General features: G+C 64.3%; 1 protein-coding gene across 1 annotated transcript in view; it reads left to right on the top strand.

Moving 5' to 3' along the window:
* WDR90 (WD repeat domain 90) overlaps positions 1 to 14,486 on the top strand; it is a 19,415-nt gene that overhangs the window by 1,682 nt on the left and 3,247 nt on the right. Inside the window, exons 2-33 of the mRNA XM_011962479.1 lie at positions 80 to 256; positions 341 to 449; positions 624 to 794; positions 1,066 to 1,174; positions 1,270 to 1,337; positions 1,715 to 1,818; positions 1,898 to 2,116; positions 2,532 to 2,600; positions 3,397 to 3,507; positions 3,581 to 3,726; positions 3,802 to 3,859; positions 4,877 to 4,995; positions 5,174 to 5,335; positions 5,432 to 5,562; positions 5,631 to 5,747; positions 6,188 to 6,423; positions 6,615 to 6,754; positions 6,993 to 7,123; positions 7,668 to 7,798; positions 8,083 to 8,244; positions 8,425 to 8,553; positions 8,797 to 8,912; positions 8,987 to 9,027; positions 9,145 to 9,276; positions 9,869 to 9,972; positions 10,411 to 10,513; positions 10,798 to 10,919; positions 11,120 to 11,279; positions 11,372 to 11,562; positions 11,669 to 11,837; positions 11,998 to 12,109; positions 12,457 to 12,622. Coding sequence (XP_011817869.1) covers positions 80 to 256; positions 341 to 449; positions 624 to 794; positions 1,066 to 1,174; positions 1,270 to 1,337; positions 1,715 to 1,818; positions 1,898 to 2,116; positions 2,532 to 2,600; positions 3,397 to 3,507; positions 3,581 to 3,726; positions 3,802 to 3,859; positions 4,877 to 4,995; positions 5,174 to 5,335; positions 5,432 to 5,562; positions 5,631 to 5,747; positions 6,188 to 6,423; positions 6,615 to 6,754; positions 6,993 to 7,123; positions 7,668 to 7,798; positions 8,083 to 8,244; positions 8,425 to 8,553; positions 8,797 to 8,912; positions 8,987 to 9,027; positions 9,145 to 9,276; positions 9,869 to 9,972; positions 10,411 to 10,513; positions 10,798 to 10,919; positions 11,120 to 11,279; positions 11,372 to 11,562; positions 11,669 to 11,837; positions 11,998 to 12,109; positions 12,457 to 12,622 — 4,215 coding nt within the window. The remainder of the gene's footprint in view (positions 1 to 79; positions 257 to 340; positions 450 to 623; positions 795 to 1,065; positions 1,175 to 1,269; positions 1,338 to 1,714; positions 1,819 to 1,897; positions 2,117 to 2,531; positions 2,601 to 3,396; positions 3,508 to 3,580; positions 3,727 to 3,801; positions 3,860 to 4,876; positions 4,996 to 5,173; positions 5,336 to 5,431; positions 5,563 to 5,630; positions 5,748 to 6,187; positions 6,424 to 6,614; positions 6,755 to 6,992; positions 7,124 to 7,667; positions 7,799 to 8,082; positions 8,245 to 8,424; positions 8,554 to 8,796; positions 8,913 to 8,986; positions 9,028 to 9,144; positions 9,277 to 9,868; positions 9,973 to 10,410; positions 10,514 to 10,797; positions 10,920 to 11,119; positions 11,280 to 11,371; positions 11,563 to 11,668; positions 11,838 to 11,997; positions 12,110 to 12,456; positions 12,623 to 14,486) is intronic.

The raw sequence follows: 14,486 nt of genomic DNA on the forward strand, positions 1-14,486 counted from the left end.
GCCCCGCCCCCGAGGGCCCCCTCGCCCCCGCTGCACTTCTCCTGGGTGCCGTCGGTGACGCGGGCTCCCGCTTCTCCAGGACAAGACCCTGAAGGGCGCCGTGTATCGCATTCGGGGCTCAGTCTCTGCCGCCAACTACATCCAGCTGCCTAAGAACAGCACCCAGTCCCTGGGGCTGACCGGGCGGTACCTGTATGTGCTCTTTCGGCCCCTGCCCAGCAAGCACTTCGTCATCCACTTGGATGTGTCCACCGAGGTACAGAGCCCGCGGCTGGGGACTGCATGGGAGCCCCAGCACCCCTGCGGCCCGTCTCCTCAAGGCCCTGCTCCGTCCCCACAGGACAACCAGGTCATCCGTGTGTCTTTCTCCAACCTCTTCAAGGAGTTTAAATCTACGGCCACGCGGCTCCAGTTTCCCTTCGTCCTGGAGGCCAGGACACCCCAGAGAGGTGACACTGAGATGGGGTGTGGATGGTCCAGGACAGGCGGCTCGAGAGAGCTGGTGCAGGCCCAGTGAGGCTCCTCTGTGGCCCGGGGGTCAACCTGGCGGGGGCGCAAGCTCACAGTTCTGGCAGTCGGGTTGTCAGGAGGGTGGGCGCTGACCCTGAGTGCCTGTCCTGCAGATCTGGTGGGTTTGGTCCCCCATGGAGCCCGCTGGACCTGCCTGCAGCTCGACCTGCAGGACATTCTCCTGGTTTACCTGAACCGTCGCTACGGCCATCTCAAGAGCGTCAGGCTGTGCGCCAGCCTGCTGGTCAGGAACCTTTACACTAGCGACCTGTGCTTTGAGCCTGGTGAGGGCCACACCTGTGCTCCCCACTCCACGTCTCACCACCCATGCTGTCAGCCCTGGAGAGGCCACTCACTGGGCATGGTCCAGGGTGCTTGGGAAAGTACAGTACTCAAGCTGTACTGTCTCTGAGCTCTGGCCAGAACCCCACCCCGGAGGCAGCCGGGGGGTGGGGGGGGTGGCTGGGCTGGTGGTATGGCAGTGCTTTGGCAGCTGCCCCGTGCTCAGGTGGCCAAACAGTCTCCCTTGACCTGGAACAACCCTGCTCCTTGTAGCCATCTCTGGGGCCCCGTGGGCAAAGCTGTCCGTCACTCCTATGCCTCGGGAAATGGCTTTCCCTGTGCCCAAGGGAGAGAGCTGGCATGACCGCTACGTCCATGTCCGGTGAGTGGTTCTGCTTTTTTCCACGGCGGCCTCGGTGGTGGGAGAGTAGGTGGCCCTTGGGCCCCCAGACGCTGACTGTCCCTCTGCCTGCCAAGGTTTCCAAGCGACAGCTTGAAAGTGCCTTCTAAGCCGATTGAGAAGAGCTGTTCACCTCCTGAGGCAGGTGGGCCTGTGGAGTCAGCCGGGACCCAGGTTAAGGCCTGTAGGGTGCGTGGGGCTTGGTAGGAGAGGAGAGGGCTGGGAAAGGACCCAGTGGTGTGCTGGCTGCAGCTGGTGCAGGGACCCAGGGAAGGCTGTAGGTTGTCCGAGCTCCCAGAACCACATGGGTGGGAGGTCTGTGTGAGGGGTACCTGGGGGCCCCAAGCTTTCTAGCTAGAAGAGGAGGGTTTCAGGGCCCAGGGCGGACGTGGGATGCTGGCTGTGGGTCCTGCAGAGCCTGTGAAGCTGGGCCACTTGCTGCTGCTCCTCCCCAGGCGTCACCTTCACCAGGGGTCTGCGTAGCTCACCCCTGGGTCACTGGGGGTCTTTGCTCTGTTGTAGTCCTCCTGGGGCCGGGGCCTCAGCCTCTCCCTTGCCCGGTGGCCTCCAGCAAACCTGTGCAATTCAGTGTGTCTCCAGTGGTCCAGATACCCAGCCCCACAGTCGTGAGTATCCCCTTCGTCCTCTGAGATGGGGTTGGGGCGTGACGGCCCAGGGCACTGATGGGCACTTGTCCCCCAACAGTCCGGCCAGGCCCCCTTGGCACCCAAGCCCTTCCCAGAGATCAGCCTGTCCCAAGAGCGCTCAGAGGCCTCCAACACCGATGGCCCCGGTTTCCATAGCCTTGAGCCCTGGGCCCAGGTGAAGGCCTCTGACATCCACACGGCTGCTGCCGGCACCCATGTATTGACTCACGAGTCGACTGAGGTGCCTGTGGCCCTTGAGGACGCCGGCTCATGCAAGGTGAGTGGCCATCCCACAGCAGGCGGGGTCCGGTGACGTGTGGGCCGGGGCAGCTGGTAGCCTGCCACGAGATGCATTCAGGACGAATGTGTCTCTGACGGTCTCTGAGTCAGCCTCCTGAGGCTGGCGGGAGGCAGCTTTGGGGAAGAATCTCTGTCCACAAAGAGTAAGGAAGGGCTTCTGCTCACCCCCAGTGCCCCAGCCCCAGGTGGTCTGTGGGGTACCCTGGAAGGTCTGGCAGTGCAGCCGGAGTCCCAGCTTCCTCCTTAGCACACCAGCAGGAGCTACCCAGGACCAGGGCAGTCTTCTTGAGAGGCAGGACCCAGTTAGGGGTTGGCGGGGCCCAGAGTTGGTCAGGGGCGTTCTGGGGGCCTGGCTGAGCCTTCCAGGGCCTTGATGTGAATGGCAGTTTCAGCGCTTCCTCCCGGACCCTGTCCTGAGGCTCAAGGGCGTCATCGGCTTTGGGGGCCATAGCACCAGACAGGTGAGGCTCCTGGGCTGCGTCCAGGGCAGCTCCTGTTGGCTGCCTTGAGCGCTGATACGGGACGGGGAGAAAGGAGAGACCTATGTCCTGTGGTGGCTGTGTGGGCTCCCGAGCCCCCTCGGCACAGCGGTCCCGTCCCCCTGCAGACTGCTGCTTCCTGCGTGCTCAGGCGTCTGCCCCACCCACAGCTGCTGTCACCTCCTGGTACCAGGGGGCTCTCAGGGTCACGGGCATCTCTTACTCACTGGCTGGGCTAAGCGCTCCCCGCGAAGACCCAGACCTCTCATGTCTTTGGAGCTCTGATGGTCCGGACCAGCAGCGTGGGGCCAGGCTGTGGGCACAACCTGTGGGTCCCTGATGGGTGGCAAGGGCCTTCTAGGAGAGGAGCCTCATGGCAGAGGAGGTGGCCTTCCCCTCTGCCCCAGTGGCCTTGGGCCCTTGTCAGGCCCTGCTGGGTGCCTGCTCTGAGTGTTTGGGGGCCCTTTGGCTTTTTGTTATCCCCACCCCGGAGTTTCTTGCACTGGAGGCGGGGCTTAGCGGACAGGCGTCTGTGCATGTGTGTACGCGTGCCTGCTTGCGTGTTCCAGCTGTTCTTTTGACATCTGCAGCCTGTGACTCGTGTGTGTAGTATGTGCAGGGTGTTTTCTCTTGCCCCTGGGTGGCTGTGTGTCCAGGCGTGTGTGCCAGGCCTGCCACCCCCTCTCCCTGGGCTGGAGTGGGAGGTGAAGCTGACCTCCCAGCAGCCAGGAGGGCCTGGCATAGCACCAGTCCTAAGCTCCCTGCCCCCTTGTGCCAGGCCCTGTGGACCCCGGACGGGACGGCTGTTGTATACCCCTGCCACGCGGTCATCGTCGTCCTGTCCGTGGACACGGGGGAGCAGCGCTTCTTCCTCGGCCACACAGACAAGGTGGGTGCTGCCCGGGCCCAGGGCGGCTCGCACCTGCAGCCCCTGCACCCTCCCTCACCCTTCTGCCTCCTAGGTGTCCGCCCTGGCGCTGGATGGCAGCAGCTCACGATTGGCCTCGGCCCAGGCAGGGACCCCCAGTGTGATGCGGCTCTGGGACTTCCAGACCGGGCGGTGCCTGTGCCTGTTCCAGAGCCCAGTGCGTGTCGTCTGCTCCCTCAGGTGGGCACAGGTGTGCCCCACGCAGGGGGTGGGGGTCAGCCCAGGCGACACTGACCACCTCCTCCCTGTTCACAGCTTCTCTGACAGCGGGGCCCTTCTCTGCGGGGTTGGCAAGGACCGCCACGGGAGGACGGTAACAGGGCCCTGGCCGGGGGTTGGGGGCCGGGGGGGCCGTCCTGATGCACGCAGGCAGCTTGAAGGGTCTTGGTTTTCTGAAACTCCACCTTGTGTGATCCTGGGTCCCTGCTCTGTGTCCTCCCGTGGTGGGGCTCTGTGCACTCCGGTGTTCATGCCGCCCCCCTGCTCTACACAGAAAGCACCACCAGCAGCTCACATTTCTCACATGTCTTGGTTTATCGGCCATTGGAGTCGGTTTAAGCCAACATTTACACACCTTGCTTCGTTCTCTCTGCTGGTGATGCGGTTATGAGATTTTCACATGGCAGAGCCCCTGCAGCTACCCACGCTTGGGCATCAGTGGCACGTCCACACAGCCAAATCGCCTGGCGTCTCGGTAGGAGCACTTTTTTAAAACACTTTTTTTTGAGAGAGGGCCTTGTTCTGTCACCTGGGCTGGAATGCTGCGGTGCAATCATAGCTGACTGCAGCCTCGACCCCCTCCCTGACCTCCCTGCCAGCTGGACTCCAGCCATCCTCCTGCCTCAGCTTCCCAGGTAGTTAGGCCACAGGCGTGTGCCACTGCAGCTGGCTAACGTTTTGTTTCTTTAACTTTTTGTAGAGATGGGGTTTCGTTACGTTGCCCTGGCTGGTCTCAAACTTCAGGGCTCAAGCAGTCCTCCCATCCTCCCACCTCAAGCCCCCCAAAGTGCTGGGATCACAGGCGTGAGCCACTGTGCGCAGCCACGAGCTGCTTTTTATCTGCCTTCCGGCTTGTGGGTGGGTTTTTACTTCTGTGTGGATGGGATGCAGCACTCAGCATCGTGGGTCTCTGTAGTCATCCCAGAGCTGCCACACATCAGGGCAAGAAGATGGAGGGGCTGGTTTCCTTCCTCCCTCCGCAGCCGCACGCTCAGAGGCTGGTCTCTGTGTGAGAGAAAAGCCACCTCCAGGCGGGGCTCAGCTGGGCCTCGCAGAATCAAGGCGGCACTGACGGGCCCTGCTCTGCGGGCTCAGCCTGGGCTTGTTGCAGATGGTGGTGGCCTGGGGCACCGGCCAGGTGGGCCTCGGTGGCGAGGTGGTCGTTCTGGCAAAGGCGCACACTGACTTTGACGTCCAGGCCTTCCAGGTCACCTTTTTTGATGAAACCAGGTGATGCAGCCGCCCATCCACGATGCTGGGAGAGGGTCTGGGCCCGGAGTGGGGACTGGGGCCCGAGCACCTCCCCCTGGCTCGGGGACCGTCGTTCCCAGCCTTGGTTGTGCATCACGTCTCCTGGTGGGTCAGGGCACTGCGGGCTGCCGCGGTACTCAGTTCTCATTCCTCGCAGGATGGCGTCGTGTGGGCAGGGCAGCGTGCGGCTCTGGCGGCTGCGTGGCGGGGCGCTGCGTTCCTGCCCCGTGGACCTGGGGGAGCACCACGCGCTGCAGTTCACCGACCTCGCCTTCAAGCAGGCCCAGGACGGCTGCCCGGAGCCCTCGGCTGCCATGCTGTGAGCCCCTGCCCTTCCCCACAGCCTGCCCCAGCGTGGGGGCCCTGGTGCCTGGTACCCTGAGGGCCTTACCTTCCCTGTTGCCTTTTTGGGCAGCTTCGTGTGCAGCCGCAGCGGCCACATCTTGGAGATCGACTGTCAGTGCATGGTCGTGCGGCATGCCCGCCGCCTGCTCCCCACACAGACTCCGGGCGGCCCCCACCGTCAGAAGCAGACCTTCAGCACAGGTAAGAGGGCTCCTGCCATGCGGCGAGGGTGGCAGAGACACTGAGGCACTGACGCCCCCCGCCCCCAGGCCCCGGCATTGCCATCAGCAGCCTCAGTGTCTCCCCGGCCGTGTGTGCTGTGGGTTCTGCGGACGGCTACTTGCGGCTCTGGCCCCTGGACTTTTCCTCGGTGCTCCTGGAGGCAGGTGAGGTTGTAGGCCCTGCTCTTCCAACTCGGGGAGAGCCTCGCCTGGGTGCTGGGGCAGGGAAGGCGAAGTCCCTGGGGCTCTGCTGGCAGCCGCCCTGGTTCCTGGCTGCACAGGGAGCCACGGGGCCAAGCGACGTGTCCTGAGCCCTGGGGCGGCTAATGCCAGGGCGGCCCACAGGGCAGCCTCACAGAAGGGCTTGGTGGGCCATGGGTAGTGGGCGAAGCCTCCCAGCCTGGGTCCTGCCTAGCCTCCGAGTGCTGGTCTCAAGGGAGCTGTATCTTGCAGCCATGTGGAGCCTGGGACTTTGAGCAGCAGGGAGTGCATTTGCTGAGGTCTTGGGGACCTGAAGCCTGAGCAGTGGCTGCCCAGGGTTGGCTCTGGCATGCTGCTCACCCCGGGGTGGCCCTGGGAGGTCCCTGACCCCGCCCCACCCACAGAGCACGAGGGCCCCGTCAGCTCAGTCTGTGTCAGCCCCGACGGCCTCCGTGTGCTGTCCGCCACCTCCTCGGGCCACCTGGGCTTCCTGGACGCGCCATCCCGGGTGTACCACACGCTGGCTCGCTCCCACACCGCCCCAGTGCTGGCCCTCGCCACGGAGCAGAGGCGGCGACAGCTGGCCACCGTGTCCCAGGACCGCACCGTCCGCATCTGGGACCTGGCCACCCTGCAGCAGGTGGGGTTGGCAGGAGCGGCGCGGCAGGGAAGGCCAGGAGGTCGTGAAGCAGGGGTTTGTCAGCGGGGGTGGGGGGCCTACAGGGACCTGGTCTTTCCAGGCTGTGTTGGCCTTGTGGGTTTGGGCCTCCTGGAGAACCTGTGGGCCCTTGTGATCCCTGCCCTCCCCTCAGCACGGCCCCCGTCCCGCAGCTATACGACTTCACCTCGTCAGAGGAGGCCCCGTGCACCGTCACCTTCCACCCCACAAGGCTGACCTTCTTCTGCGGCTTTAGCAGTGGGGCCGTGCGCTCCTTCAGCCTGGAGGCTGCTGAGGTCCTGGTGGAACACACGTAAGTGCCCAGCCGGCCACCAGCCCCACAGAGACCCCGCGGTGGAAGCTGGGGTGGCCAGGCGGGGGTCACGTGCAGGATGGCCAGCGCCAGCCGGAGCCCCACCCTTTGCTGCCCCATGGGGACTTCCGTGGCCAGGCTGGTTGGCTGGAGGTCAAGGGATCCTGTGGTTCTTGGGGCTTCACGTCCTAGTTGGGCTTTGGGACTGGGGCCAGCGGGGTCCCTGTGTGTACTGCAGGTGCCACCAAGGAGCCATCACCGGCCTGACCGCCACCCCTGACGGCCGCCTGCTCTTCAGCTCCTGCTCCCAGGGCTCCCTGGCCCAGTACAACTGTGCGGACCCCCAGTGGCATGTCCTCCGAGTGGCAGGTTGGGCCCCCCGCAGCCGCTCCAGGGGACTCCTCCAGGCGGGAGAGGCCTGGGTCTGGTGCAGGCCAACACCTCGACACACGGGCCCGTTTCCTGGTCCACTGGCTGGGTCCTGTGGGGCGGCGCGGCTGCCTCAGTCACCTTGTCAAGGCCCTGAGATTGTGGTTTAGCGTTCGCCGGCCCCCAAGGCCAGAGGTCAGCCCGGGTCTGTGCCCAGGAGGAGGCAGGCAGCCCAAGCTCCAGGTCAGCAGCTGGGGTCAGACCCAGCCACGGGCGCCTGACCTGTCCTGCGGCCACCATAACTTGGGCCACCTGAGTGGTCACTTGTGACCACTGCTGGCTCACAGGGATTCCCAGCTCCCCGGCAGCGCCTGGCGCCCACTGCCACCTTGGCCTTCCTCTGCCACTGTGACGCATCTGTGCTCCTGGGCTGGTGTTTCCCGAAAGTGGGGGCAGGGGCAGCGCCCTCCTTGGGCCCTGGCCACGTGTACCCTGGCGCTCCCTCCCCCCGAGCTGACCCCTGCCCCGCCCCATGTGGCCACAGCGGACGTGGTATGGCCGGATGCCCCCGCGAGCCCCGGCACTCTGGCCGTCAGCAGGGATGGCCGCCTGCTGGCCTTCGTGGGACCCTCCAGACACACGGTGACGGTCATGGGCTCGGCCTCCCTGGACGAGGTGAGTCTGCAGCCCTCCTGGGTCCGGGGAGACTGGGCCGTGAGAGGCTGGCTGCAGGGGCAGGAGGGAGGTCACAGCCACTTGAGCAGGACCTAGGCCCTGTCCCGCCTCCTGTCACAGTACACGTCAGCCATGTGGGGTCCAGGTGCCGCCAGGTTCCTCTACAGGGCAGGTGCTACCTGGGTGCTGAGTGAGTGTTCCCGGGGCCTCGCTCCCAAGCCTGGCCCTGGGTGGCACCAGCTCTGCCTGGGGACCTGACTGTCGGCCACTTGCCGCTACCCCAGCTGCTGCGAGTCGACATCGGCACTCTGGACCTGGCCAGCGGCCGCCTGGACTCAGCCGTGGCTGTGTGCTTTGGCCCTGCAGCCCTGGGCCACCTGCTGGTGTCCACCTCATCCAACAGAGTCGTGGTGCTGGATGCTGCGTCAGGCCGCGTCATCCGGGAGGTGAGCCTCAGGGCTGCAGCCTGCTGACCTGGCCCTCCCTGTGCTGCCCAGGCCCGGCCTCTGTGCCTACAGCACCTCCAGCTGGGTGGGGGGCCATCGCCACACCCACAACGAAGGGGGGCCCCAGGCTGCCAGCCACTTTCCTGAGACACGGCATTTCCCAAGAGCACTGTGTTCCAGCTGCCTGGTGTCCACCCTGAGCCCTGCTCCTCCTTGATGCTCAGTGAGGATGCCCGCTTCCTGCTGATGGCCGCTGGCCGGGCGGTCAAGGTGTGGGACTACATGACACAGACCGGCCCAGGCCCCCAGGTGTGTGCGTGGGGAGGCAGGTGGCTTTGGCCATCAGGAAAACCTCCTCAGGTGGCCCGGGAGACCCCTGCAGGTGTGGGTGGGGCAGGGAGAGCAGAAGGTGAGAGGTAAGAGTGACCCCCCAAGGACCCCCTGTGCCTCCGGGGTCTCACGCTGTGTGGGGCTCACCGCCCCCAGGGGCTGGCACACGGCAGCATCCATGCCCTGCCTCAGGGTCCCTGCATGTGACGCCGCTAACTCTAGGTATACATCGGCCACTCGGAGCCTGTGCAGGCTGTGACCTTCTCTCCTGACCAGCAGCAGGTCCTCAGTGCAGGGGATGCCGTCTTCCTCTGGGATATCCTGGCCACTACTGAGAGGCAAGTGCCTACTCTCAGCTGTGTCTGCTTAGGCCCCCCAGGCCCTCCTGAAACCCTCTCTCCTCCCTCTCCAGCGACCAAAGCTTCCCTGGGCCCTCCCCAGCCTGCGAGGCAGGTGAGTGGCTGTGCTCAGCAGGGGTCAGGCGCTGCACCGACTCTGGGGCTGGTCCTGTGTCTGCCCAGCGGCCCTTCCTCTTCCTCCTCAAACATCACAGGGCTTCTTATTCCCCAGGCCTGGGCACAGGACAGCTAGAGGATGCTGCGTCCAGGGCCAGTGAGCTCCCCCGGCAGCAGGTCCCCAAGCCATCTCAGGCGGCTCCACCACGGCTGGGCATTTGTGCCAGGCCTCCCAAAGGTGGCGATGGTGAGCAGCAGGGGTCCTGGAGGAGTGGGGGGATTTGGGTCTGAGGGCACAGGCCCAGTGGCAGCGGGTACTCACGCACGTCCAGCTGTGGGGTGCAGGTACCATCACTGCTCATCAGGTGGGACAGTGGGGTCAGGGGATGTGGGCAGTTTTTCCTCTCCTCATTGGGCCCAGGCACTTTCACCACGTCCGACGAGGAAGGACCCTGTGAGGAGAACCGTGACCCCGAGGGGTCACTGCTCACGGAGGAGGAGGCCGGCAGGGCTGGAGATGGGGCCTGGGCTGCGGCAGTGGGCTCCTGGGGGCTTGCCGTATCTCCCTGTTCCCCCAGCCAAGCCTGTGAGCAGTGGAGGGCAGGGCAGGGACGCTGGTGCCAGTGCAGGGGCCTGAGGGCGGTCGGTGAGTCCACCGTGTGAAGAGGCGAGGTCACCTGCCTGTGCCCGTGTGCCCGTGGCCCTGGCCTCTGCCCCGCTGTGCATTCTCACTGTGTGGTAGACCAGGGCCTTGTGGGGAGACTCTGCGTGTAGTGTGTGGGGTCTCTGAAGAGCTGCAGGGCAGTGTGATGCCACAGGCTCTGCCTCCACCCTGCCAGGCACCAGCGACACCAAGAATTCGGGGGCCCCACGCACCAGCTGCCCGGCTGCCTACAAGGCTTTCACACCTGCCAGGGCCAGCCGCGGCCCCCACTCTGCCAAGGTGGGGAATTGTTTCTGGGAGCCCTCTTTTTCCCCAGCAAGGACAGAGCCCCCCCAGGGCCTCCCAGCACCTCCTCAGGGTTGTTTTTGGTCTCCAAAGGGGATGCTCTGGCCTTCGAGCACCTGTCTCCTGGAGGCACCTTCGTCCCGCACCCCCGCCCCGCCCTCCGCCGGCCTCCAGACGGGATCCTGTGGTGGCCTCCTGCTGACCCGCCTTCCCCTCTCATCCAGCAGCTGCCCTTGAGAACCCCATGGGCCTGTGTCCCTCCTGGCCCTGGCACACCGAGTGCCCACATCTCCCACCCCTGCTTCCCCATCTATGCCCCTGGGTGCCCTCTGCAGCTGGCCTGGGTATGCCCCAAAGCAGCTTACCATGTGCAGGTTTGGGGCCCAGGTGGCCATGCTGGCCCCAGCAGCATCCGGGTCTCCTTCCTTGCAGGGCACTTCCCTGCCTCCCGCCAGCGGTGAGTGGCTGCGTCTGAAGGCTGTCGTTGGCTACAGCGGGAATGGGCGGGCCAACATGGTCTGGAGTCCGGACACAGGTGGGGGCCGAGAGCTTACCCCCACCCCCAGCCAAGATGCCGCCACGCGTGGTCCAGCTGTTCCCACCCCAAGGCCAGGCCCTGGCGGCAAATGAGCGCCAGCCATCAGTGTGGGGCTCTGTTCTCCCGGTAGCGCCTCCTGGCGCTCCAGCCCAGGTCCTGGGAAGCACTTTGGCTGCCGGGCGATGGGGAGGGTGCGCCTGTGCCTGGGATGATGCTAACCCCTTGGCCCCGCCCCGCGGCTCTGCCAGGCCCCGCCCCCAGGCCCCGACCTCTCCTCACAGGCTTCTTTGCCTACACTTGCGGCCGCCTGGTGGTGGTGGAAGACCTGCACTCTGGCGCCCAGCAGCACTGGCCCGGCCACCCTGCGGAGATCTCCACGCTGGCCCTCAGCCACAGTGCCCAGGTGCCTGCCTACGTTGCCCTCCTCCTCACCCAGGACCACTGTGCCTGGCAGAACCGAGCTCCCGGACCAGTGCGGGCTCTCACCACCACAGACGGAGCAGATGGCCACCCCAGCCTCCACTCCAGCCAGAGCTGGCAGAGCTGAGGTGGGGCCAGCTGGCCGCGGCCTCCCCACTCACTGCATGCCCTCTTGCCTGCCAGGTCTTGGCCTCTGCCTCGGGCTGCAGCAGCACGACTGCCCGTTGTCAGATCCGCGTCTGGGACGTGTCTGGTGGCCTCTGCCAGCATCTCATTTCCCACCATAGCACCACTGTGCTGGCCCTGGCCTTCTCACCGGATGACAGGCTTCTCGTCACATTGGGTCAGTGGTGGGGGGGTGGAGGCCACGGGCTTCCCTAGACCCCGGGGGGCTGCACCTGTGCACCTGACGTAGCTGCTGTGTGTCCTTCCCAGGGGGCCATGACGGCCGCACCCTCGCCCTGTGGGGCACGGCCACCTATGACCTCGTGTCCTCCGCCCGCCTCCCGGGGCCAGTGCGTGGCGTGGCCTTCAACCCCTGGGACGCCGGCGAGCTCACCTGTGTGGGCCAGGGCTCTGTCACCTTCTGGCTCCTGCAGCAACGCGGGGCAGACATCAGCCTTCAGGTGCCAGGTCACCCGCTTGGTGTTTGGGCCCAGGGGTCATTTTGTGGGGTGGAATCTGACTGGGGCCCAGGACACCACTGACCCATGGCTACTCGTACCCTGCCAGATGCATCGAGAGCAGGTCCCAGAGACAGTGGGGGCTGGAGAGCTGACCTCGCTCTGCTACGGGGCACCCCCCTTGCTCTACTGTGGCACCAGCTCCGGCCAGGTCTGTGTCTGGGACACGCGTGCTGGCCGCTGCTTCCTGTCCTGGGAGGCAGACGATGGTGGCATTGGTGAGTGCCCTGCAGAAGCCCTGTGGCCCTTAGGACCCCAACCTGGGATCCTCAGAACTGGGGCAGACGCCTCGTCTCCAGCCCTGGCGTCCGGGCAGCCTTGTGACCCAGGGCCTCTGGGAGGGTGGCTGTGGCCCCTCATGGCTCCTCCTGCCCCCAGGGCTGTTGCTGTGTTCGAGCTCTCGATTGGTCAGCGGTGGCAGCACAGGGCGGCTGCGCCTGTGGGCTGTGGGGGCTGTGTCGGAGCTGAGGTGCAAGGGCTCAGGTGCCAGGTGAGCCGTTCACCCCCGTGTGTTTCAGCTGCAGGTGGGTGTTGGTGTCCCTGACCGGGACTTGCAGCCAGTGCCCCCCGCTAGGCTGCCCTGCAGACCAGCCGTCTGCTAGCCCCTCCGAGGGACAGGCTTGAGTGTGGCCTGGGCCTTGCTGGCTGCCATCGAAGACGGGCACGGGCCCAGAAGCCCCAGCTCCATGGGCTTTCTCTTCCTTCACCGGGAGGGCACAGCCAGGTCCCAAGATGCAATGCTGAAGGCCCTGCCTCAGCTGGGGACCCAGCTGGCTCTTGTTGTCAGCCTTGAGACCCACTGTTCTCTCTCCTCCTCCCCTGCACCCTCAGGTCCAGTTCTGTGTTCATGGAACACGAGCTGGTGCTGGACGGGGCTGTGGTGAGCGCCAGCTTCGATGACAGCGTGGACATGGGCGTCGTGGGCACCAGAGCGGGCACACTCTGGTTCATCAGCTGGGCCGAGGGCACTAGCACACGTCTCATCAGTGGCCACAGGAGCAAGGTGAGGGACTTCCAGCCTGGACGGAGGCAGGGCAGCCGAACCTGGCGCCCTCCCTGCCTGCTGGCCCCATCTCCGCCAGCCCAGATTATTCCAAGTCCTGCGGTCACTGGCTCACAGCGGCCGCCTTGGGGTCCACAGGAGGGAGGTCTTGGGTGTGCACGTCCCTCAGAGCCATCCCAGTTGTGTCTGCATCAGGGAGCCGCCTGGCAGGCCTTGCAGGTGTTCTCAAACCGTCCTTTCCATGCTATTGCTTTGTATTTTTTGTTTTGTTTTGTTTTGTTTTTTAATTGTCAAAGAAACCACATTAATCCGGGTGTGGGGGCTCACGCCCGTAATCCCAGCACTTTGGGAGGCCGAGGCAGGTGGATCACCTGAGGTCAGCAGTGTGAGACCAGCCTGGCCAACATGGCGAAACCCTGTCTCTACTAAAAACACAAAAATTAGCTGGGTCTCCTGATGTATACCTGTAATCCCAGTTACTCTGGAAGCTGAGGCAAGAGAATCACTTGAACCCGGCGGGCAGAGGTTGCAGTGAGCCAAGACTGCACCACTGCACTCCAGCCTGGGCGACAGAGCAAGAGTCCATCTCAAAGGGAAAAAAAGATTAAAAACCCCACATCGTCTGTCCCTGCACCTCCCATAGACTGGCTTTGCTGACTCAGTCTCGTGGGCTCAAGAGGTCAGGAGGCCGGGCGGCTGCTGGGTCAAGTTCTGCTCTCTCTGGGTCAGATCTGGTCAGCTTCTGGTTGGTGTTGGGTCCAGTTCTGTAAGGCCCAGCTCTGTTCTGCAGCCTCCTGGTCCTGGAGCCGTGTCTCCAAGAAGCACACAGCACTCACCTCTCTGGGACCACCTGGCCTGGAAGCTCCTTGGCCTCATGGGGTTGGGGCAGCCACCATGTCGCCCCCTCACCCGCCAGCTGCAGCCTTAGGAGAGGTGGCCTCCTGGGCTGAATGGGGGCAGCAGGACAGGTGCCAGTCCTTCCCCCGCTGGAGCAGGTTTCTGGTGTGGCGTTGGTCCAGCAGCTGCGGCCACGGGCTTCCTCCTGTGGGTCTCAGAGCTCTGCGTGTGGTCAGCTGGTCCCCACAGCATCGATTGTTCCTTGATGCCGAGTCCCATCTTCCCATCTTCCAGTTGTCGCTCGCTTCTTTCTTTCGACACCTGTCTTTAGTATTTGAAGGTGACGATAGCCAGCAAAGGAAGTTGAGTGTGAGACGGGTGAGGGTTGTTTACCTTTCTGGCAGCAGGTTTGTTGAGGTATGGTTGTGATAGCCTGAGCTCTGTGCACTTCAGTAGGTGAGTTTCAGCATATTCAGCAGCTGTGGAACCAGAGGAAACCTTGTGTGTGGCTGTTCCTCGGTCACTCTCCGGTTCCCACCTCCACAGCCCCTGGCAACCACCGAGTGGCTTTCTGTGTCTGGATTTTCCCGTTCGGGATGTTCTGTAGGAACTGGCTCACCTGCTTCTCTCCCCGAGTGTGGTTTCCAGGATCATCCCGGCCGCTGTGTGTGCCAAGCCAGTCACTCCTCTTTACAGCCAAATACTGTTCCATTGTATGGGTAGCTCACGCGTGTGTCCACCCACCAGGGCCGGGAAATTCGGGTCCTGAGTCCGTGACCTGAGCCTGTGGTCGCTGATGGCTTCCCTGTGATGTGGAAGCGTAAGGAACACTGGGCCTCGCCTGTGTGGTTCTGCCCGCGCCTGGACTTCACCATTTCCTTGCAGGGCCCAGGGCCCCTCCTGGGGAGACAGACTGAGACGTCCCGGTCTGAGTCCCTGCAGTCCCTCATCGCTCAGCTGAACTGATTTTGTTTGTTTGTTTGTTTGAGACGGAGTTTCTTTTTTCTTTTTTTTTTTTTTGAGATGG

The sequence above is a fragment of the Colobus angolensis genome, unplaced genomic scaffold, assembly GCF_000951035.1.
Source record: "Colobus angolensis palliatus isolate OR3802 unplaced genomic scaffold, Cang.pa_1.0 Scaffold59, whole genome shotgun sequence".
NCBI classification, from domain to species: Eukaryota; Metazoa; Chordata; class Mammalia; order Primates; family Cercopithecidae; genus Colobus; species Colobus angolensis.